Source organism: Pieris napi, chromosome 24 (assembly GCF_905475465.1).
Source record: "Pieris napi chromosome 24, ilPieNapi1.2, whole genome shotgun sequence".
NCBI classification, from domain to species: domain Eukaryota; kingdom Metazoa; phylum Arthropoda; class Insecta; order Lepidoptera; family Pieridae; genus Pieris; species Pieris napi.
Window position 1 is genome coordinate 5,313,251 of NC_062257.1, and position 24,617 is coordinate 5,337,867.

General features: G+C 35.6%; 1 protein-coding gene across 5 annotated transcripts in view; it reads left to right on the forward strand.

The window, feature by feature from the left end:
- Window positions 1-24,617, forward strand: part of LOC125061672 (neurobeachin) — a 538,892-nt gene that overhangs the window by 99,843 nt on the left and 414,432 nt on the right. For 4 of the 5 annotated variants that reach the window (XM_047667201.1, XM_047667202.1, XM_047667199.1 and 1 more), the window contains exon 1: window positions 7,409-7,675. The exons of the other annotated variant lie outside the window; for it this stretch is intronic. In XM_047667201.1, the coding sequence (XP_047523157.1) occupies window positions 7,460-7,675 (216 nt within the window). In that variant the 5' untranslated portion in view covers window positions 7,409-7,459. Of the gene's footprint in view, window positions 1-7,408; window positions 7,676-24,617 lie in introns of those variants that run through there. 5 annotated transcript variants of the gene reach the window in all.

Below are 24,617 nucleotides of genomic sequence, written 5' to 3' on the forward strand. Positions count from 1 at the left end.
ACCCTGAAAAGCACTCGAAAAGTTTTGTAAATGTAAAATCGCATTTTATCCATTTATTCAATGATTTTTTTATACATATACATATTATACTTATACCTTATTTCGACCTTGCGTTAACAATACAACGCAAACTTTTTTACTTGACAATGAACGCATTATTTTTACATGTTTTACAAACAAAACTTGTATCATTTAGATACTGAATAAGTTCTAACCAACAAGAGTGTCTAGTATTGAACGTAATAGGTCCATGCGTACCGTAGACACTGAAATCGATAGCATAAAAGTCGCCACATACCCTCGCCAGACCGACGCCATCATTTCAAATCGAAAACATTTCTGCTTGTATTTGATAAGAAAGGTGTGGAAAGGTCTTTGTTTTAACGCAAAAACTTACTAAAACAGTCGTGATTAATTAAATATAACGATTTGATATTTTATGTATGTTGTGTGTTCTGTGTCTGTATGTCTTTCGTTAGTGTGACTTTTTAAAATAAATATATTATGTGTCGCGAACACACCTTGCTTTTCTATGACTCAAGAGTGTAAATTAATAATTAATACATAAAATAAATAAATCAGTGGCGCTACAACCTCTTTAGGTCTTGGCCTCAGATTTCTGAATCTGTTTCTTGATCATTTTTAAATCTAATAGGCAAGTAGGTGATCAGCCTCCGTGCCTGACACACGCCGTCGACTTTTTGCGTCTAAGACATGTCGGTTTCCTCACGATGTTTTCCTTCACCGTTCGAGCAAATGTTAAATGATATGAAAAAAAGTCCATTGGTGCACAGCCGTGGATCGAACCTACGACCTCATGAGAGTCGCACGCTGAAGCCACTAGGCCAAACTGCTCCAATAATTAATACATACGATATAGTGTATCTTTGTAAGTACAATAACATATGTGTAAGGAATATATAAACGAATATTTTTATATTGAAATATAAATATATATTTTTTTACATACATTATCTCTTGACTGAGACGTAGTCCCGTCTTACCCCTCTCAAACAAGCAAAAAAGCTGGGGCGGCGGAAAAAAATAAACGGCACAAAAATTTAGAGTCTTTCCTCCAACTTCGATTGGAGTATAGAGTCTTGGGTTCAAGTGAACAGGCGCTAATTAAAGATTTAAGTTGGCGTCTGGTAGATAGCACCGGTGACCCCGAAGCTGGTGCTTTCCTGGCTCAACGATGATCGCAATACAGCGAGGAAATGCTGCCAGCGTTAAAGGTACACTGCCACAGGGAACAAACTATTTTTTTTTTTAAAGACAATTCACACCAATTGACCTAGTCCCATGCTAAGCTGGCGAAGCTTGTGTTATGGGTATGGCTACGGATATACATACATATTATAGATAGATAGACATATAAATACATATTTAAACGCCCAAGACCTAAGCACACCAAATGCTCATCACATCGATGTTCGTCTCAGCCGGGGATCGAACCCGGGACCCATGGATTCGCAGTTAGGGTTAATAACCACAAGACAAATGAATCGTCAAAAAATTAAATTATGTAGTTTTAATTTTTTTTTTAATAATTTTTAATAATATTTATTAATACTATGTAGGTTGCGAAAATGCAAGTACTGTATATTTCATTTAATAAGTAATTTATATCTAACCTAATTTACTAATAAGAATATAATATCGCATCATATAGTCATATATTCAGTAACGAATTTGCGCAATAATTTAATTCACCCTTGTTATCGAATTTTTAACCTACGCCGATGCGGGGATGTAATTGATTTATTTACTTTGAAGCTTTTAATTTAAAATCGTATTTTACGTTTAAAATTATTAACGATTTTATTGCTCGTCTAAGGTTTCATCTTTTATCACCCTGTTCTTTGATGTCTGATTATCACTTTTATGGTAGCAGGAAAATAGGTTGCATATCATTCAGCTTGTTTTTTTTTTATGGCTCTGACACGGTTTGTGCCATTAGCCAGCGTCAAGTATAAGATTTTTATAATTCGTGCTTTTTGCCTTAGAAATTCGACCATGTCCTCTATGTACGGTTTAGGCACTCGCCCGGTACCGCACAACCCTCCCAAAGGCGGAGAACAAATTTAAATTAAATTAAAACTTCCCCTCGAACAGGGAATCGAACCCGGTACCCCTGCTGCCACTTAATAAGACCGCTAGGCTATGTTTCTTGTTCGAGGCATCACTGTAAATCTTAGTAGAGAATGGGGAAAATGGTCAGACGGCTTACCAGGGACTTAGAATGTAAAAGGAATGTAAACCCGACTCACGTACGTCTTGGTTAGTAGACTGTAAATTCGTAGTTTTTGTTAATAAGAATTACGTAAAAGCCTATTGGAAGGTAATTTTACTTACTATTTAAGTCGGATACGTACGTGAGCTGGAAGGTAACAAGAAAACACGGTTTTGGCTTTAAGGATTACGTCTAGCCCGGCTTTACAAGCCTCTCAGACATTGCTGAGCTCCTGGTAAGTGTCTGCCACACGTTTTATTTTCTCTATAGCTTTTATTTTTATTAGGGTCGTGTATTAAAACTACTTCCAGTAGTAGTATAAGGGTGCGTACAGACCAACATGTAACAAGTGTAACATATTATATAACTTGTGTTTTATAACACGTCCACATTATGTAACCTTGTTATTCAACATTATAACATAAAACAATACTGTACACATTAGAATAACAATGTTATATAACCATTTTACAAAAGAAAAACAAAAACGTAGATGCTGTGTTCGTCCTAGAATACATATCAATAACATGTTTTATAACATTCAGTGTCCAGATTATCTGAAACATGTTGTATAGCAATGTTGTATAACATGTTATGTTATATAGTCTGTACGCACCTTAAGACATTTTCGAGACCTCAGTTGTCTTTCCTGTTAGGACCTTCAAATTTTAAAAAAAAGATTCTCTTGTTTTAAAGGTCACACAAATGTGTCGTTCGGCTGCTTTATTATAAGAACAACCTCTATTTTATTTAAAAAAATCCTCCAATATAAATCCTTATTAATTTTAATTTTCTGTTAGAATATCTTAATTATCTATCTATTCTGAGGTAACCTTCTAATACTTCTTAATCATACTCGTGAACTGGTGCTTCTTGTGGTGACTGGTCGGACTTGAATTCGTGTATGCGGTGATGTTAGTTATTTCGACTATGTATTTGCGTGTTGTTCCCACGAGAATGTAAGTGCGTGCTCCTATTTCACCATGCCTCCTGCTGATAGAGGACAAATCTTTGTTTTTAATTTATTTTATTATGTTTAATTAAGTATTGATTATTTAAGATGTAATGTGGAACATGGTGTAATGGTTGCAGCTCCTTAGAAATATTGTGTAAAACATAAAACTTGGCGATTAAAAAGAGTGGCGAAGATTTTATTGCCAGCTCTTCTCTTCCGTTCTACGCCCTTGATTTGAGAACTGGCAATAAATCTAAAATTAGAAGCATTATATATATATATTTATTTTTTGACGTTCATAAGTTTATATTGTGTTACCTAAATTAATAAATGATTTTGACCGTGACTTTAGTATGTTATAAATAAACCCCTTAAGGTGGGAACTGACCAACGTTACGAGGTGTAATGTAACATGTAATGTAACATGTAATGTAATGTTACACAGCGAACATTCGTGCATTGAGTACGTCGTGTTACGGGGAAACACGACGTAACACGACGTACTGACTGCACGAATGCTCGCTGTGTAACATTACATTACATGTTACATTACACCTCGTAACGTTGGTCAGTTCCCACCTTTATGTTTACAGAGTAGCGATATTAAACATATTCGGACTTATTAACCGTTACCATGGTAACATACACGGTAACTGGCTTTAGCCAAGTGGGTTTAAAAAAATATTTCATGTTGATTGCTATGAATTTGTGGAATTGAAAGTGGACATGTTACATTTAAATTGCTGCAATAACTTTAACGTTACATCATTCTACGAGCTACGGAATTAACTAGATCGCTACGCCGTAGATGAGTGTGCTACGTTGTAATTGCTAAGAACATTTTAGTTTTCATTTTAAAATGTCAGTGGAGTAGACAATTTAATTCTTCGGTAAAAAAATTAAATCTATATTTTAAATAAAAACTGCTCAAAACAGTTTCTTCACAACGCTTATGCAATTAATCTAAACGTTTAAAACAATAAAAATGTTATACTAAAATTAAAACTACACTTAATATAAAACGTGCACAGAGTAAAATGAAGAACAAAAAAGGTTTTATTTAAATTCTTAGTTAATTCTAATAGGTATGTTCTTGGAGATGGCGGGTATTAAACTGGTCTCTTATTAAAGTTGTCATCAATTTTATATTTCTTATAACGTCAATACAATCAAACTTAAGTAAGGGTTCTTAAATTTACAGACTCTAAAATAGTGCTCTTGTCACATGTGTCAGCTGTCAGGGGGCTGAGGAAGACCTAGAGAGTAGAACGCTTTTATATCAAAAGTATCTTTTATTTGAATAGTAGCTGATCCGGCGAACTTCACACCGCCTGTCAATGAACGTCAATTAACAATCAACGTAATACAATTAATTCAAAATGAATTCACTACTTTATTAAGAAATTAACACAAAAAGAACGCACGCATAAATATTTGACAGCAAATATATATCAATATGTCATTTTTCATTACTGACATTAGTTTTAAAATCTAAGGATGCGTCCACATCTGGCGAATATGCCGCGAACGCGCAGCTCGCAAAGGGCTCGCGCATAGCTGCACATTCGCGGCATATTCGCCAGATGTGGACGCACCCTTAAACACGCCATTATCCGATTGTGGATAAATGTCGATTCGAAACCTTTATTGAAATACGTTCTTTAATTTGAGGGGAGAGTTTAGCGTATCGACGGTATGAACATTAAATGTTTGACAGTTATGAAAACCCATGAACGTTTTGTATTTGATTTTTGTATATTTTCATTGTTTTTATTTATTCTACTATTCGAAACAAATACAATAAATCAAAAACTAAAAGCGGCCACTGACGATACGTCCATTAATCCGAATGGAGTAGTCGTCGTCCAAAATCGTCCCATGAATGGTAAAAAAGTATTCCATTTGGATGGACGTCAGCCAGCTCTGGATTTCCAAAAGGATTGAAATCCATGCGTCCAGGCCAAATGGACGTCATCCGTGGCCGTCCGTCAATGGCAGAAACGTGCGCCACGCCATATGGAAGCAGTCTGAATTGTCCGTGAATGGGCGAAACGGCGTCCATTTTTTTGAGGTTTTTGTTTCAGTTTATGTTTTGATGTCGATGGTGGTGCATGTGCTGTGTATTTGTCAAGCGTTATAATTTTTTTTATTGTCTTTGTCCGCGCGTGACTTTGTGTTGGAAGTAATAGAAAAATATAAATATATTTATATTATTAAATAAATAAAAGTATTTCTTTGTTTCAACCAATCCTTCATCCACCTTCTCTTAGGTTTTTTTTTGTCTTTTTAATAAAATACACACAACTGCTGCCACCAGTAAAGTATTGTTATCCATAGTATTATTTATTTCCGTTCCGTACGATTGCAAAGTTCGAAGTGACGCCATGCATCCAAATGGAAGTATTGTGAATGGTACCGTATCTCGATAAATTTCCATTTGGAGTGCATCCGAAAGGAAGTCTACTAATTGGACGTATCGTCAGTGGCCGCTTTAAGATAATCGGTCCAGCCATTCCCGAGTTAGTTTAAACAATGCCGACTTTTATATATTAACGTGTTTTTAATGGAATCTCACTGTTGGGCTTAAGGACCTTTACAGTTTACAGCTTAGCTTGTGCTGTTTTGGCGAGCGTAGTTCGGCTGGAATGGGCGTTGACCCAATAACTAGCGCAAGGGCGTCTACGAGACTTGGACCTCGGCTTGGGCCGTCGCGGGGTGGTCAATCGCCTGAAAGGCAGGACGGAAGCTCACTGGGGTGAGCGAAGTCTCGGATCAGATTTTGCATTAATTAAGATTTATTTCACAAACCTTATAACCTAAATCCACAACACAACGATAGCGCGTTTTAACTAGTGACGTCATATGTCTACGATAATCCATTATTGTGAGAGCTCGGAAATGTACTGTTGAGTACTTATGAAGTGAGATGATCGAGCAAGTTATCGTAGTAAATCACAGCCGGCGCCAACGTGGTCCGTCACTTGGCTGATGAATTATGATTCATTCAGCAAAAACTTCCCTATTATATTTTATGACTTTATTTTTTGCCAGGCTTGCCGTTTAAGCGTTTTGTTGGTCGCTATTCTGATGTATTTTAAATTAGACACTTGCGAACTAGCGAACTGTGGAATTGACTCCTGGTGCGAGTCTTCCCCGGGAGATATTTATTTATTTCCACATCATATTAGTATTTTATATTTTATGCAAAATAATTTATTTAAATCTCAAATGACGAATAAAAAATATGTATATATTTGTATTAATTTTTAAAGTCAATTAAATTAATTAAATTCCTAACATATCTTCCTTTTTCCCTCCCTCTAAGTCTGGGAAATCTAAAGTATAGATTTGTATAAATATGAATAAGAGTTTAAAATTAATTTGCCAAAGAAGTTTCACTTCTGACATGTGTACTTTGTACGCACGCACTTTTTTTGAACGAAACGTGTACTTAGTGCCATATCTTATATATAAAATTCTCGTGTCACATTGTTAGTATGGTAACATACTCCTCCGAAACGGCTCAACCGATTTTTATTAAATTTTATATGCATATACAGTAGGTCTGAGAATCGGCTACTATCTATTTTTCATACCCCTAAGTGATAAGGGTTGTCCGTCCACCCCTAACATTTTATTTTTATTTTTTGGCCAAAATTTTAATTTTTAAAATTTTATAATTTGCCATTAAAAATACATTTTCACCCCTATTTTTTATTATATTAGATCGTTATTTTTATTGAACTAAGAAATGTTTCCTAGAAATAATACTAGTATAGTCAGCTAGTATTATACATAAAACAAGTTATCCATTAAACATATAAATCTTGATTACGGGTAGTACGTGTATCGTGTCTGCATATAGTATGGAAATATATATAATACTCGGGATCGCTGTAATGCTGTACATGCTGCTAAATATGGTATTGAAAAGTAAGTGCTGGAAAACTTCAGATGGATGCTACTGTGATAACTGCAATAAAGTCTCCGAAATGAAGCATGAGAATGGTGTCAAATGCGTTTCCTCCGGGGTGCCAAGTGAATGGCCATAAACTGCAAGCTCCTTCAGTTTCATGGTCTCCTGGTAGTTTCTAAAGTCCTGGTAGATTTCAGATAGGAACGAACCTTCCTGGTGACGAGAGAAACCACCTCTACCTTGGTGAACTGAGGTGCTTTTGTGTTAGACCTCTGACATATGTGTATTAAATTGTGATTGAACTTTGTGTCAAAAATTTTTGCCAAAAAGTGATGTGCTTATTTTGTGACGGGCAATGGACCCATTCGCTCGACTAATGGAGGGTGCCCCTCTTCCCGGGGTATTGCCCACGCGAGATGCGAGGCCTCGGGGCGCCCTGGTACATGCCAGCCTGGCCGCTACCCCACACCTTGGGGACAAGAAGGGCAGACATCTTACTGGTACCTTCTGTCTCACCGGTGATACAATGGAAGGGATCATACAGTGTTTGGTGTTTTTGAAAGCGTTTTCGGTAAGTAGACGATTTTAATATTGATAGTGTACTATTTTTACACGCTTTATATTAGCTTCACCTGTATGTATGTATGTATGAAACCGACTCCTTCGGACTCGATTTTGACCCACATTAAACGGACAGATTTAATTCAAAATTTGTATGATAAAGAATCAGCGACAATATAATAATTTCATAGGTTTATCTCGAAAAAACAATGAAATTTTTTTTAAGTCCACAAAGCAATACGATTAAATTGAGACAACACGTATTGCTGCTAGGACTAAAAAGTGGAAAATAAATATAGTTTAAAAAAAAACTAAAAAACACGCTTTTAAAGCACATCAAACTAAAAGTGAAAAATAATTCCTAATTTAGGCTGAAAAAAAGCGTGTTTTATAGTTTTTTTTAACTATATTTATTTGTTTATGCTTTTCCAGATACAGTGTAAACTATATAATATCTATATAACGATACTGAAGGGACTGGAGAGGAGAAAAAACGTATAGATAGTCCATGACTCCTACTTATTAGACATGGTCAACAACAGTCTACACTTGTAAACAAAATAATGAATTTCTTGGAAAGTTCGTATGCATGATTCCGACAGTCGAGTTGCGGGCTAGGATAAAGCGACAAAAGAACGTACACAGCTGCGCAGTTTTTACTAATTTTAGCAACTTAAAAAGTACATTATTACTACATTGTTGTCGTTTTTGAGAGTGGGTGTAATGCTATGTAGAGTGTATCATTGTATGGAAGACAAGCTAAACCAACCAAAACCAATTGATTTCGAAGCTTTAGGGAGTTCGTTGTTAAATCGATGGACGTAAACTGTATTTAAAAAAGATTATATCTATTAGCTATATGCCATTTTAATTACAATAGATTATACATTTTTAAATCTACATGATTACAATTCTGTTTATTTATAAATGACGTAAAACCACGCGAACCTAACGAACAAGTGAAGAAATAACGTTTGAAGTTATACTCAAAAATATTATTCATGAAGATATGATACGAGTTTTTATGATATTTAATTGCCTCGCACTGTACAAAGAGGACTCATGTGTGTACTGCACTCGAATACTGGTGGGTGGAGACATGCTCTTAAATGCTTAGAAATAATGGTGCCTAATAATAACTATTAATAATAGTGTTAAGAAGAAATTATAATAATAATCAGTGGCGCTACATCCTTTAAAACCTCAGATTTCTGTATCTGTTTCATGATCATTTTTTTTTTTTTTTATATAATAGGGGGGCAAACGAGCTTGCGGGACGACCAAAAAGGGCAGTCCACGCAGCCCATAGACACCCATTTTAGTGGGTGCGTTGCCGGCCTTTGAGGGAAGAGTAGGCTCGTTTTTTAAAAATTTGGAGGTCGTATCTCTGAGGGAAGACCCCCCCCGGGAGCCGATTCCACAGTTCGCTAGTTCGCAAAAGAAAATGCCTTGTGAAGCGGACCGTGGAAGACCTCCAACCATCAAGATGATGCTGGTGAAATTTAGAGGTCGATTTGTCAATCTAATAGGCAAATAGGTGATCCTGACACACGCCGTCGACTTTTTGGGTCTAAGGCAAGCCGGTTTCCTCCGTTTTCCTTCACCGTTGGAGCGAATTAATGCGCACATAGAGAGTCCATAGGTGGAGCGGGGATCGAACCTACGACCTCAGGGATTAGAGTTGCACGCTGAACCCACTAGGCCAACACATCTCTTACCAAATTTTACCTTACACAAACCATTAAAAGGCGGTCTTCTAAGGGGCCAGGTATACGGCGGAGTTGGGAAGTTCTGTAAGTGTGACAAAATCGTTGGTAGGTCACTGATATACGTTTTTAAAGTCAACAGCAGAGTGATTCTCGCTATGAGGATTGAGCATCTTTCATTCTTGTAGACCGCATGGTCTTCTACTGCTTTCAGAAAAGAAGAAGGTAAAGTATTTATATGTTTATACGTAGTAGTGCTACAGAAACTAAGAAAAAAAAAACGTTTGTGTACTTATGTTTTTTTTTATAGAACGGGGGGCAAACGGGCAGGAGGCTCACCTGATGTTAAGTGATACCGCCGCCCATGGACGCTCTCAATGCCAGAGGGCTCGCGAGTGCGTTGCCGGCCTTTCAAGAATTGGTAAAATGCGCGTTGCGTTATGTACACGCGTTAGAAGTTATACTTCTTTGGCTTAACAAGATAAAAATCTTTTCAAAAATTGTATTCTACGTTTGTTGAAACGACACTAACAATAGAAAAAAACTAGACTGTTGACTATAGCTAACTTTAGGGTGTGGGATTTGTGACAGTGTGCACGCGCACAAAATTTTACTCTCATCATTCCCTAAAGCGCCAAAAGAAGTATTACTTCAAAAAGCTATGATTTTTTTCTTCATTCGGGAACTGAACCCCACGATGCCTTTATGAATAGGCTTTGTACGAGACCCGAGAAGTAGATTACGCCTACGATTAGACGTCTAACGTCACGTCATTTCACCAGCATGATGTATTGCGCCGTTTGGAAATTGCGGCTCTGAGCGATAGATGTTTTTTTAGCGCAGGTGACACTAAGGGTGTCAAAGTCAGATCAATACGTATGTCAAAACGTATTGGATTTTGACACGCTCATAATTTACTTGGTGATGATGGAGTAATGGCTGTGAGCAACCGTCTTTAAGGGAACCCTAAGATCAGCAACATTTAATTTGTGTAACACTACTTTTATTATTATTATTTATTTACACTTCGTTACATATGTTGCAAGAAGTGCAAAACCAAATACTACTAAATAAAAATATATAGAAGCGCCAACCTTAATCTAAAATACTTAATACAAAAAAATAATTAATAAAAAAACTAAAAATTAAAAAAAAAGCAATTTGAGGTGGACACCTTATCACTTAGGAGTATGAAAAATAGATAGTAGCCGATTCTCAGACCTACTGAATATGCATAAAAAAATTCATAAGTATCGGCCGAGCCGTATTGAAGGAGTATGGGAACTAACATTGTGACACGAGAATTTTATATATTAGATAAGGACCTGAGAATTTTAATTCATTTTTAAGATAAGAAGTTTTTGCCGTCTTCTCTTCAGGGATTAAATTTATTTGATTATTCGCATTAAGTTTAATGTAATGAATGCGAAAGTCGCCCAAGGTTACGTTATTTTGAGTCGTCATAAAAATTATTGTACTGATGCATTTAATCTGACATCGTTGACCCACTTTGGAGGTATTAAACGAAAAATGTTGGATGTATTTTCTTTTGTTATTTCTTAAAATACACAAATTCACGTCACGTCGTTTTTAACATTTCAAAACAAGCAGTGGTTTTTGAAGTTATACTTCTTTAAGGCCGATTTACATTATCTTAGTGTTTAGGAGAGTGCTTTAGTACAACTTGAAAGGCAAGTTCTTTAGCGTAGCGTTTACTAAAGCAAGTAGCGTTTACATGTTTCAACTAAAGTACTATCCTAAAGCACTCTCCTAAACACTAAGTAATGTAAATCGGCCTTTAGGCGCGTTATGAAAAATTGATGAGAGTGAAATTTTACGATGCGCCCGCACCGTGACACAAAATTAACAGAATGAAGTTGCACACGGAAGATGCTACGGCATTGGACATAATTTAAAAACGACATTCGAATAATAATAGAATTTATGTTACACTTAATGTAAGAGAATAATAATAAATATTTATTTATTTAATTTTTCAAATGTAAACTAAACTTTATTGACTATAATGACTCCTTTTCCAGTCTTTGATTATTTAATTGTAATTAATTATTTGCATGCAATCAAAAACTATTTTTTTTAATGCCAATGAAGTATAACTTCTTACGCGCGTACATAAGTACACGCACCCTTTTTTTTATTTGTTTCGTAAAAGGTACAGCTAACAAAAAATATATATTAAAACCAACAATTACACTAAAAATATAGCCAGCATTCCATCTGGAATACATAATATTTACCAACAAAAAACATTTACAAAAGGGAACAATCAATAAAATATATTAAATACATTTAACTAAGTAATACCTAATTTGGCTGTGATGTGTGATGGTGTGTGAGAGGGTGTGTATGTTGGGCTCATGATGCAGGGGATTTTGCGCTATGGATATTCTTAATACTCCTTTTAAGATTCCGCGATAGCTTAATCAAGTCAAGGCTTAAATTTGGTCGTTGTATGTCTAGACTGCGTGATACAAAATTTTAGTTTAATTTTTTTTTCCGCAGCCTACAACTAACTTAAGTTATATATAACAAGTAAAACAATTCTACTTAATAGTCAAAATGGAATACATAGTATGATTAATTCAATAACAAAAATAAAATAAAATATACCAAGGAGGTTTTTATTTGTTGTAATGCGCGCATTTTTTAATCTATGGTAGTTTTACTAAGTCAGTATAATTATTAAGTTTAAACCTGACTAAAAGCTATGTAAATGGACTTTGAACTAATAATAACATAATAGTATGAAACGTGATCACTCAGTGAAGATAATATTAAACAGGGCGAGTGATAATAATCACGTTTTCTTAAGTGTGGACACGAACACTTTCATTTGTTTTTTCAATCACTAATTGCGCTTAAAATATTGATTAAAATCAAAAATACTTGAAAATAAATATTATTGTGTCTTTTCATTCACGTCTTGGTCTAAACATATAGTTTACAAGTCTAAATTCATTCCAAATCATTTTTTCATATAGGTAACACAATGTTCCAATTCCACACGAAACTTCCTTTTGGAAGGGGCAACTAGATCTTCTTTGTATTTTGTTTGACGTTCAAAAGTGCCATTTTAGGTGGTCTAATTGAAATAAATGATTTGACTTTACACTTATGAACGTCAAAAAAGAAATATATACTATGTAATGCTTCTAATTTGACATTTACTGCCAGTTCTCAAATCAAGGGCGTAGAACGGAAGAGAAGATCTGGCATTCAGGTTATGACTAATTCGTGTAGCAGAGTGCTACGAGATGCTACGAGATTTAATATTTTGGCACAAATGTAACCAAGTGGTTCTTGTACACTTGGAGAATTAAAATTTGTGAATAAAATTTAAATTTTATAGAATAAATTTTGAATTAAATATCAAAGATGGTTCGTATTTACTTATATTCATTCATACGAAACATTCTCTCATATGCAAAGCGTTCTGCTGTAATCTAAAAAGTATGTTACCTCAAATGTTTTGAAGTGAAGTTACTTATATTAAACGCGAATCAAAAGTTGCTTTTAATGCATGAAGTTACGTGGCAATTAACCGCATCTTAAAACTTTTTAGTTCTCATTTTAAAGCGAGTCTACTCCTCCCTCAAAGGCCGGCAACGCACCCACTAAAAATGGGTGTCTATGGGCTGCGTAGACTGCCCTTTTTGGTGGTCCCGCAAGCTCGTTTGCCCCCCTATTATATATAAAAAAAATGTGCGTGTACTAACTAGGTGTACAGTGTACACACGTAAGAAGTGAAACTTCTTTATGACCTTATTTTTCGAAAAATCATCTACTATATGCAACTTTACAGAAATTCGTTAAATTAGATAAAGTTTAACAAAAGGCTTTTATTATCATAGACATGAATACAAATATTTCATTTTACCTTATTACTACGAAGATTATTATAGAATTTCATTAATTGTAATAGAATTATTACTATCATTGAAAAACGTGACGATTTCCTACAAAATTTCTCCCATACGTCGATAAAGAAGTTTCATTCCAACGCCGATAAAGAAGTTTGACTTCAAAAAGCAACATGGCGCGTAACCGAAAAACGTGACGCGTAACGAAAAAATGTTACGTCTAAATTTTTTTCCAACCCCGATAAAGAAGTTTCACTTCAAAAAAGTGAATCAATTATAACCACAGTTATTTACCGTACATGTATTACAGGGATTCCATGAGTCTGTACTCTGTAGGCACTCGTTAGTCCCAGGACGCTTACATCGCAGAGACGCACTGCGCAAAAGTTTATTTCATTTAATTTATTTGCATACTCTTAGTTTATCAAGTCTTTTGAAGTGCGGCGTGTTGCTTCGTTAGGTTTATGCGTTCCTAGTACTTTGTCACAGTTCATAAACCATTGGCGCTGCTACCCTTGAGGTTTTGGCCTCAGATTTTCTGTAGCTGTTTTGTGATCGTATTTAGGTGATCAGCCTTTTTCGTCTGACACATGCCGTCGACTTTTTGGATCTAAAGCAAGCTGGTTTCCTCACGCTGAAGCTACTAAGTGTTCAGATTTCATCATAGAACATCAACCAACTGCTGACATGGATCACGTGTGTTCTAAATCTTAACAGCTGAAGATGCGCGATACACCAACAGCTCACTAGAATAATATCATGTATGTATATAGGTGTAATTAGTATTTAAGATAATATCTTAGAATAATAAATCAAATTTAAATATTGCTCTGTCTTGTTCCATTCTCGCTTCCTATCAAAGTGGCGAAGACTACTTCAAGCCCTTAATTATCGTGGTGAGCCTGCCCGGTAGCTTTGAGATAATCCCACCACCTCGAACCTTTGATAGCGTAGGGCTCCGTCTGTTACCTTAGGTCTCTTGGTGCAGACATCCCGTACATTATATATTTACTATTTATGTGTTAGGGTACGTCTGTAGGGCTTAGGGATCCGTAGGGTTGTTAGGTTCTTACGTCTCACCCTCTTATATATTTAGTCATCTAGTGCAGCTTGCTCAATACATGACATATACTATTCAGATACTCCTGACATTGAATACATATAAATTTTAAACACACATTTCACAGTCCACTAACTAGCAAGCTGTAAAGCAACGCTATTCTCACTATATGTATACAGAACATTTTAACCAAGCTTTGCCAAGCTTTAAAGCTGTAAATATATTCTATATATCCTGTGTTAACTCTTCCCCTTCAGTATAATGAATTCTGCTCACATAACAGGGAATGAAATTGAATTTGACAATTTAGGTTTTACCAGAAAACGTTTTACAATTTTAAATTTATTTTCAAAATGTACATATTACGTATTATATATGTTAACGTAAAATTGTAAACACCGTTAGATTGTAATCTATCTCGCGAGATTATAAACTGTCGAAAGATTGTGAACCTCAGCGTACTGCTTACAATTTAACGTAATATTATTCGGTAAATTGTACTACACTAACTTAGTTATCATTCAAACTTCTTTGGTCAATTACAGATTAATTTTACTTCCCAACAATTTCATATAACTATCGAATAATAATACGTTAATTTGTAAGCAGTTCGTTGAGGTTCACAATCTTTCGACAGTTTACAATCTCGCGAGATAGATTACAATCTAACGGTTTTTACAATTTTACGGTGACATATATATTCTAAATACAGTGTAAACTCTTTATAACGAATTTCAAGGGACCGATCAGTTTTTTACGTTATAGGGAGGGAAGAGAAAAAAAAACAAAAACTATACTATCTACTTAATACTATCAATAGGTAAACTATTCTAAACACATAAAACATAACGCTTTTGTTTTACTGGCCATCTTGACACTTTCAAAGTTTGTTTACGACTGATAATACACGATAGGTGGCGGTGGTGCGTTTAGTAACTGCGACCAAAATTTCCTACAGGCAATGTAATCTAAGAATAATGGCACACGTGTTAATGCAATCAACAATAACAAAGACGAGACGGCTGTGTATGACTTCAGGTGTCTTTCTTAGAAATCTCGGCACCTCAAAAGTTTAGTTCTGTAAGCTGATTATAAAAACAATTACACTTAAGTATGTTGTTGATGTCTAAATATGAAAATATTTCTTCGTTGTAGAGAGTGGCTGATGCGTTATAAAGAGTGTATGGGGATTGTGTTAAACCAAACAAATGTATCTGTTATTTCGTTATAACGCATGACGTTATAAAGAATATTTACACTGTATTCTGGGAGCGTTCAAGTATTACGTAACGCAATTTTTGTAAATTATTGACCCCCCCCCATGTAACTCGCCGTAACGTTTTTCAGTACCCAAGTACAGTACTGTACTCGAGTATAGTAAAACGTTTCGTGACCACCTAGTGACTCTAGTTACTATTAAGTGGTGTAATTCGAAAATAATATTAATAACGCGTAATTCAATCCCCGCCCCGCATTGTAACGTTTTACAAAAGGACCCCCCCTCCCAAAACTCGTTACGTAATACTTGAACGTTCCCTCTACTGTGTCAAAAATATGAAATAATTTTATTAAATCGCTCTGAAATTAATCATTGATTCATGTAGCTCACGTTGTCCATAAATTCGTTCTAATCCGACCTAGCTATCAGCTCGCCCGACATAGGACAACCCGCACCGACCCTTGTTAAACTGGCGCTTAAATGTCTCGCCTTATTATGCTATCCTAGTACCTACTACAACGTACGGTTTACAGGATCACACTAAAATAACCGCAAACTTGTTACAGAGGTTAACTTTAACTAATTTTAACTATTGTTTCTGAATCTGTGAACTTTGATTACGTGATACTGATTAAATATTAAACTAAACATACTTGAGCATTTTCTATTTTACTGGTTATTTTTTAATCTATAGTAGTTGTCAATCTCTTTTATCTGTGCTTTACGTGATGCTGGGGAGTAAAATGAACGACACAAGAGCGCGTTCTGTTTGATTGTGATTGGCCAACAGGCTCTCTAGTTAACAGGCGACATGATAACACATCGTTTACATTCTCATCTATCTTATGTTCAGATTACCTGCGGAGTTTTATCATCGGACCTCAAGGCAGTATACAAAATTCCACCTGTATCACCTTGAAGTCCGTCGTTCCACAACTGCCTTGCGATTCTGTAACTCACTTTTCGAACTCACACAGCGGTCGTCGCAGCGGCGGTCGCGCTCAAATCAGTCGTGAAGCAGTCATTTTACGATTTGGCATTATGGTAAGAAGGGAGCTTGTAGTTTATTGTTTATCAGAATGCCAAATCGTAATCGTGAGTTACAGAATCGCAAGGCTAAGCGAGGCAGTTTTTACCGCACACAACAATTTGGAACTGGCTACCCACTAAATTATTTCTGAACTTATTCGATTTAAAGTAAGAGAACGAACGCAGAGTTAAAAGAGCGTAATAATTCTTAGAAGCCGAGCCCTCTGGCATTGAGAGTGTCCATGGGCAACTTCAGATGAGCCTGCTCGTTATTCCCGTTCTATAATAAAAAACAAGAAAAAGATGGCGTGTAACCGAAAAATGTGACAAATGTGTGTAAATTTTTTTCCAACGCCGATAAAGAAGTTTGACTTCAAAAAGCAACATGGCGCGTAACCTGCTACAAAATTTCTCCCATACGTCGATAAAGAAGTTTCACTTCAAAAGATGGCGCGTCACGGAAAAATGTGACGCGTAACGAAAAAATGTTACACTAAATTTTTTGACTGATTTAGGAAATAGGAGATTACGAGTAAATCTTATTGAAACCTATACCACTATAATGTTCCAGGAATTGAGAAGCTCTTTTAAGTGAAAATACACATTTGAGGGGTAGTTCTTTAAAACTTAAGACCACTCAACACAACACAAATTCCCTAAAGAACTTTCTCCCAAACCGAGTAGTGGCAGACTGGAATAGGCTTCCGGAAAGTGTGATCAGTGCACCATCTGTGAACACCTTTAAAATAGATTGGATAAGTTTCTCCAAATCTCATAATACACGCGCATCAGCGTATTAAAAGCTGCCAGTGTGTTAAGTAAATAATAATAATAACGTAGCAAATATATGTTCACTAACATTTATTTTTTATATCGTTGCAAACATGAACAGTTCCATGTAATTAATCTTCTCGCGGGTAGCGTAAAATGCATTAAGCGACTAACTCTGCAAAGTAAATAATGTTCGGTTAATGTACCGCATCGCTCTGGTTTTCACGCTTATGGTTTACATTCATAAAGCTGTGTTTTAGTTTAGTATATTACTGTTTTGAGTCACATTTGTGTCTTTTTTATTTATTATTTTTATTAGGCATACAATGTACGTATTGCAGATGTTCAAAGTCGCTGTTTTTGGTATAAGTATTCATTATTTACGAGGCTAATAGTAAATTATCGAAAACATTTAATCATTACTTACTATGTCACACCTTCAAGAAAAGAGCGTACCAATTTTCTAAGGCGTCCACATCTGGCGAATGTGCCGCGGATGTGTAGCTCGCCAGCCGTTTGCGATCTGCGCGCGTCACGGCAATGGTTCGGTGCGCCTCTTTAGCGCAACTCATGCAAAGCTCGTATAAGGAGTGCGCGAGGCACGCACTCAATTCTCGCGTTTACAGTTCTGTTTACTGGCGTGGGCGGAAGGAAGACGCGGGCGGCGCACGACCAAAAATGCACGCGAGCTGCACATTCGCGGCATATTCGCCAGATGTGGACGCACCCTAATAGCTACCTACGCAACGCAGCGTCGTAAAGGCGCTTAATTTTAAGAACCAATTAGTAAATGTTTCGAAGGAAATAAAATATTAAATTTCAGTTTTCTTTATACAGTTTTGTCTATTGATGCGCTTATTTGTTTTATTTTTCGTATATAATATTGTTTATCTATGTAATCTGTTTTGGCTTTCTGTACTGTCTAAGTGTTTGTTTTGTAATATTATGTATGTTAGCTGTAAGATTACTTATAATTAAATAAATAAATAAATATCATACATTAATGATTTTAATCACCCTCATTATGCACATATAGAAGGAAGATAAACAACAAAAAAAGCGTCCAAAAAGGATTAATTTAACCACATAATATCAAGAACAGAGAAACACTGTCAGGACTCTTATTAATCACTAAGGTTTTAGTTTAGACTGCAAGGAGGTGCAATATTTTCCACGTGTTCCACGTTTCACAAGACACGTTCTTTTGCGAACCAGCTAACTGTGGTATCAACCCGGTGAGGGACCGCCAATTGTTTAAAAAAAGAGTGTACTCTTAACTCAAAGGCCGGTACCCACAAAAATGGATGTCTATGGGTGCGATGACTGCTCTTTTTGGGCGTCCTGTAGGCTGGTTTGCTTAAAAATAGGAAGTCAAAATCATATACAACAGTTGTTTTTACGTGAACTCAATAGTTATAACTATTGTCTTTTCTGGGAGATACCTCCAATTGTTTAAAAAGCATAAATCAAATCAAAATCATTTATTCATTTAGCTAACTTCAATTAAACAATGTACACTTATGAACATCAAAAAGAAATACATATTAAATGCTTCTAATTTTACATTTACTGCCAGTTCTCAAATCAAGGGCGTAGAACTGAAGATAAGTACTGGCAATAAAGTCTCCGCCTCTCTTTTTTATCGCCAAGTTTTGTTTTTACACAATGTTTGTACCGAGCTGCAACCATTACACCATTTTTCATATGAAATCTTAAGTAAACTCTTCCCTCAAAGGCCAGCAACACATCCACTAAAATGGATGTCTATGGGTGCGATGACTGCCCTTTTTAGGCTTGTTTATAATAAAAAAGGGTGCGAGTACTTATGTATGCGCGTAAGAAGTTATACTTCTTTGGCATTATTAAAAATAGTTTTTGATTGCATGCAAAAAAATATTTACAATTAAATAATCAAAGACTGTAAAAGGAGTCATTATAGTCAATAAAGTTCAGTTTACAATTGAAAAATTAAATAAATAAATATTTATTATTATTCTCTTACATTAAGTGTAACATAAATTCTATTATTATTCGAATGTTGTTTTTAAATTATGTCCAATGCCGTACCATTTTCCGTGGGCAACTTCATTCTGTTAATTTTGTGTCACGGTGCGCGCGCGTAAAATTTCACTCTCATCAATTTTTCATAACGCGCCTAAAGAAGTATAACTTCAAAAATAGGAAGTTGAAATCATATACAGCAGTTGTTTTCACGTGAATTCAATACATCACTGTTTAATATCGTTTCTATCTATTTCTGAACTATCCTTTCAAACCGAATGAAAGAGCCGAGCCTTCTTATATAAAATGTTAAGTTACAAAAACTAGGTCAACATAGGCAATTGAACGGCGAGTGAAGTTGCAAGGGTTCTTCTGTCTCTAATTGAATTTAATTACCTTAAACTGCCTCTAAGTTTATGAAGTTTACGGGACTTGGGTATTTCGTCTTGTTTATTGATTTATTATCCGCCCGCAGCTTTGAAGGAATTTCGCGTATTTCGCTTCAGTGATATTATATGATGTATTTCACGTATTTCCCGGTGGGGGTCTTCCCTCAGACGACCTCCAAATGTTTAAACATCGAGTGTACTCCTCCCTCAAAGGCCGGCATCGCATCCACTAAAAATGGGTGTGAAGACTGCCGTTTTTGGTCGTCCCGCAAGCTATATAAAAAAAGTGATAGTCATTAATTTTCGATAATTTACCTACATAAAATCATAATAAACTCAGATATTCTTATTTTTAACTTTTAATTTAATTCTATTTATTATACACCGTTACACACGATTTACTCACACTTCTTTAATATTTATCTTTAATATTATTATTATTATTTTTCTACTTGGTATTATTAATATTATTTATTTTATTTTATTAGAGGCGCAAACTAGCTGCTGTGGTCTCTGGCAGAATGACCAGCGCTGTGGAACTTTTTGCTCCTCAGCATAATGCTGAGCCAGGGCCAATTACAACCACAGTACACACACATTGCACACTAGAAACGAACCGAATGGCAAAAGAACATTTCTTAATTTTAATTTCTAATTTTTATTGTTTGTGATGTCTTATTTTATTTTTTCTTTAAGTATTGTTATTTTGTGTGTTTATGTGTGTGTGTTTTTGTTTGTAATAAATGTTATGTCTATGTCTATGTTATGTCTATGTCTATGTCTATGTCTATATTCCATTACACTATCTACGGTTAATTTTTTTTATAAAACCTCCCGGTAGCTTTTTCAGCTTTTCGCGTTACGGACGCGGCCGGGAGGTTGTTTTGCGTAATGATTAAGGAGTTTGTGCCTGGATAGTCTTAGATGACTTACTTTACTTCAAGTCCAATGTCCCCAGGTGGGGCAGAGGGCATCCAGGGTAGAAGACCAGCCTGATCGACCCTGGACAGTCTCAGACCTGGAAAGTCAAAGTCAAAAATCATTTATTCATATAGGTAACACAATGTACACTTATGAACGTCAAAAAAGAAATATACATTAAATGCTTCTAATTTAACATTTTTTTTTAAAGACAATTCACACCAATTGACCTAGTCCCATGCTAAGCTGGTGAAGCTTGTGTTATGGGTACTAGGCAACGGATATACATACATATTATAGATAGATAGACATATAAATACATATTTAAACACCCAAGACCTAAGCACAACACCAAATGCTCATCACATCGATGTTCGTCTCAGCCGGGGATCGAACCCGGGACCCATGGATTCGCAGTCAGGGGTACTAACCACTAGACCAATGAGTCGTCAAACTGCCAGTTCTCAAATCAAGGGCGTAGAACGGAAGAACTGGCAATAAACTCTCCGCCACTCTTTTTAATCGCCAAGTTTTTGGTTTTACACAACGTTTGTAAGTAGCTGCAACCATTACCCCATGTTCCACATGACATTTTAAGTATTAAATAATAATAAAATAAATTAAAAACAAAGATTTGTCCTCAACTCACTTACATTCTCGTGGTCTGCTTGACTAACTTTTATTATTATTAACTTGCTAATATCAAGATGTATTTGATTTGTATTGGTAAGTCCATTTATTGACGAAAGCTTATTGTAAATACAGCTAAAGATTTAAAAATAAAGCTCCTTAATAAGTTTGGAAATTTCTGCCTGAAATTACACACTTGAATTGAACTTTTTACCTTGTTTTCTCAATAAAAACGGGACGGCTCAACTTTCATTAAGTTCCTTTTATGAAACAGGAATCTTTTGAAAGAGACCCTAATAAAGCTGTCTCGAAGGTTCGGTTGAATAATTATTATTAATTGTGGTGCTACAAGCTGCAATTTTTTTTTTATTTCCTTTCACAAGTTAGGTTAATTTAAGAAGTGAGGTGAAAGTCTTGACGGCTGACAACTATTTGGGTAAGATTCATGCACTTGTATCTTTTTTATTTTTTTTATAGAACGGGGCAATCGCGCAGGAGATCTGATGTTGAGTGGACATTCAATGCCAGAGGGCTCGCGAGTGCGTTGCCGGTCTTTAAGAATTGATACTTGCCTTGAAGGACCCTAAGTCGAGTTGATTCGAAATATTAGTGGTGGATTGATTATTATCGATTCAGTGGGCAGCTGGTTCCTCATGGTGGAACGCGGCAAAAACTACCTTACAAGTTCTCTTAAAAGCTCACCAATTCTTAAAAGGCCGGCGACGAACTCGCGAGCCCTCTGGTATTGAAAGTGTCCATGTCACTTAATATCCTGTGAGCCTCCTACCCGTTTGCCTCGAAAAAAGAAGCGTGAATTTCTATATCTATTCTTTAATATATTTAAACAAACAATAGGAAATTATATTAGTCATCTGTGCCTCATATGTAGATTGTTGAGTCTATGGCGTGGTTTCCTCAAGATGTTTTCCTTGACAGTTCGAATGTTAAATGCGCACATTAACAGTCCATTAGTGCAAAGCTGGGGATCGAAGCTACGACCTCAGGGATGAGAGACGCTCGCTGAAGCCACTAGGCCAACACTGCTCAATACTCGTAATACCGGAAGTATTTAAACTTTAGACGGAGTTGCGAAACCAAATTTACCCTTTTAATTAAGTTTCCAAGTTCAGCTGCCAATCTTAGACACCTTGCAGTGGCTCGGAATTGGCCAGTCTGACTTTGGTATTTTGATAGGTTTATGAATAAAACATCGATTTCAAAGTGAAACCAACATTGGTTTCGACTAATATTATGGTTTATTGGAGCGGAAGATATCTCTCTACTTATTTCATTTGTAAGCAATTTTAATAAATCAAATTGGATTTTTGAACGCCAGAAATAGTATTTTTCTTTTTCAGTACGATCTGTGTCCAAGAGAGTTATAGCGTTTGAAAGAACAGATACTTACTTATTTATTCCTTACAAACTATGCCAATACGATAATGTCAGAAAAAAATATTGGTTGTTTGTAAAGTAGGTTTACGATCGAGATGTTTACGTGATAACGTCTTATTGGTGATATAAGTTTGTGGGAAGTAAGGAATTAATGAAGATAACAATTTTTTCAAATTTTAAATTACATCTATCGTTTTATTCACACTTTTGATGATAAATTTCGGGTGTAAAATGACAAGTTTACTCATTCGACTATGATATACATTTTTCTTCATACATTCACGGAATGACTGGCAGCGCTCGAGATGAGACGGGAGATCGGTCCGTCTCTCTCTCGTTATACCTGCGATCGCGCTCGTGAGGTTTTGGTGTGACACAAGTTTCTGAACATGTCACCCGACTAAAACGATTTTAAAGACGTTATCACGTCAATAATTGTAAAGTATATAATATTAAACACATAATATATACAATAAAGCTACTTTGAATTTACTCAACATATAAATATGTCGATAGTGTCGAAGACAGCATTCAGAAGGTGCAACGTCTTTGATCAGATCCGTGCATCAGACTGGTTCTTGGCTCTTGCCCTTGGTACACACAACCTAGGCTTTCGCCGTCGCACATATCCCATAGGTACAAAGAAACCCAGTTCTTGGAGCACACTTGGATTGCACACTACCCCTCGCAAGACTTTCAGTACATAGTATTCCAAATTTAAGTTTATATAATATGGCTTAGAGGAGAGCGTACCAGTTCCTTACAGGTTGGCAATGCACTTGCAACATGCACATATCGTGGTCTCAAGCGTGTGCTTGATACAAACCTACACACTACTGTGTATATGAGTGAGTATTTGGGAGTACTCACTCACACACACACACACATACACACACACATGCACTCACACACACACTCGCATACACCCGTATGGGTGGGTAACCTTATTTCTGAAGTATTCTACTTGCCTTTTTTTCTCTTTCTAGAAAGTTTAAATTTTGTTTGCATACTCATATAAGTACATATATATGTACTTTTATGTTATGACTCAGTATGACTTTTCTGTGGAATTTAAGCCTGGTCATCCATATCACAGGTTCTTACCTAGCTTAGAAACCAGTCTCCCAATACCTTTTTAATTTTAATCTTACTGTTTATTTCAAATGTTGTATGGGAGAAAATAAAGAATTGTTATTTATTTATTTATTTACACTTCGTTACCATATATGTAATACAAAATCATACTGGCATATAAAAAAAAACAAAAAAAAGTAAATATATATACAAGTTATGTCTTCCAGGCAACCCTAATATGGAACAATAAAAAAAGAAACACCTACAGAGGAAAAAAAAGAATTGCATAATTAATTAACAAAAAAAACTTGAAAATTATAACTAAAATAAAATCTAAAGAAGAACTATAAATTATAATATTGTTGTTGTCGTCTGAAAGGTCTGTAATAAAGTCTATTTAACATTTATTATTACTATGGCTTCGAACAAATGTGACTCGTAGACGTGTGCATTGTGATGTATGCGAAATTATACGAAATCCTTTGTCATCACAAAGCAACCCTCCATTAGTACGGATTCCATACGTGTTTTCTTTGTAACCGGTCCCTTTCTAACAATGATATTTCAAAATCAATTGTCTGCCGGGTTACCTACTTTAGGTGACTACGTACCTTTACAAATTGTGATTTTTACACGCTTTATATTAGCTTCACCTGTATGTATGTAACCGACTCCTTCGGACTCGATTTTGACCCACTTTTAACGGACAGTTTTAATTCAAACTTTGCGCATCTGTCAAAGATCGATGACAATGCAATAATCCGAAAAAAAAAATGAAAGAAAAATAAAAAAAAATTAACTAAAAAATAAATAATATATTTTTGTTCATTACCATTTTCAGCTTAAATTAGGAATTATTTTTCAGTTTTTAGTTTG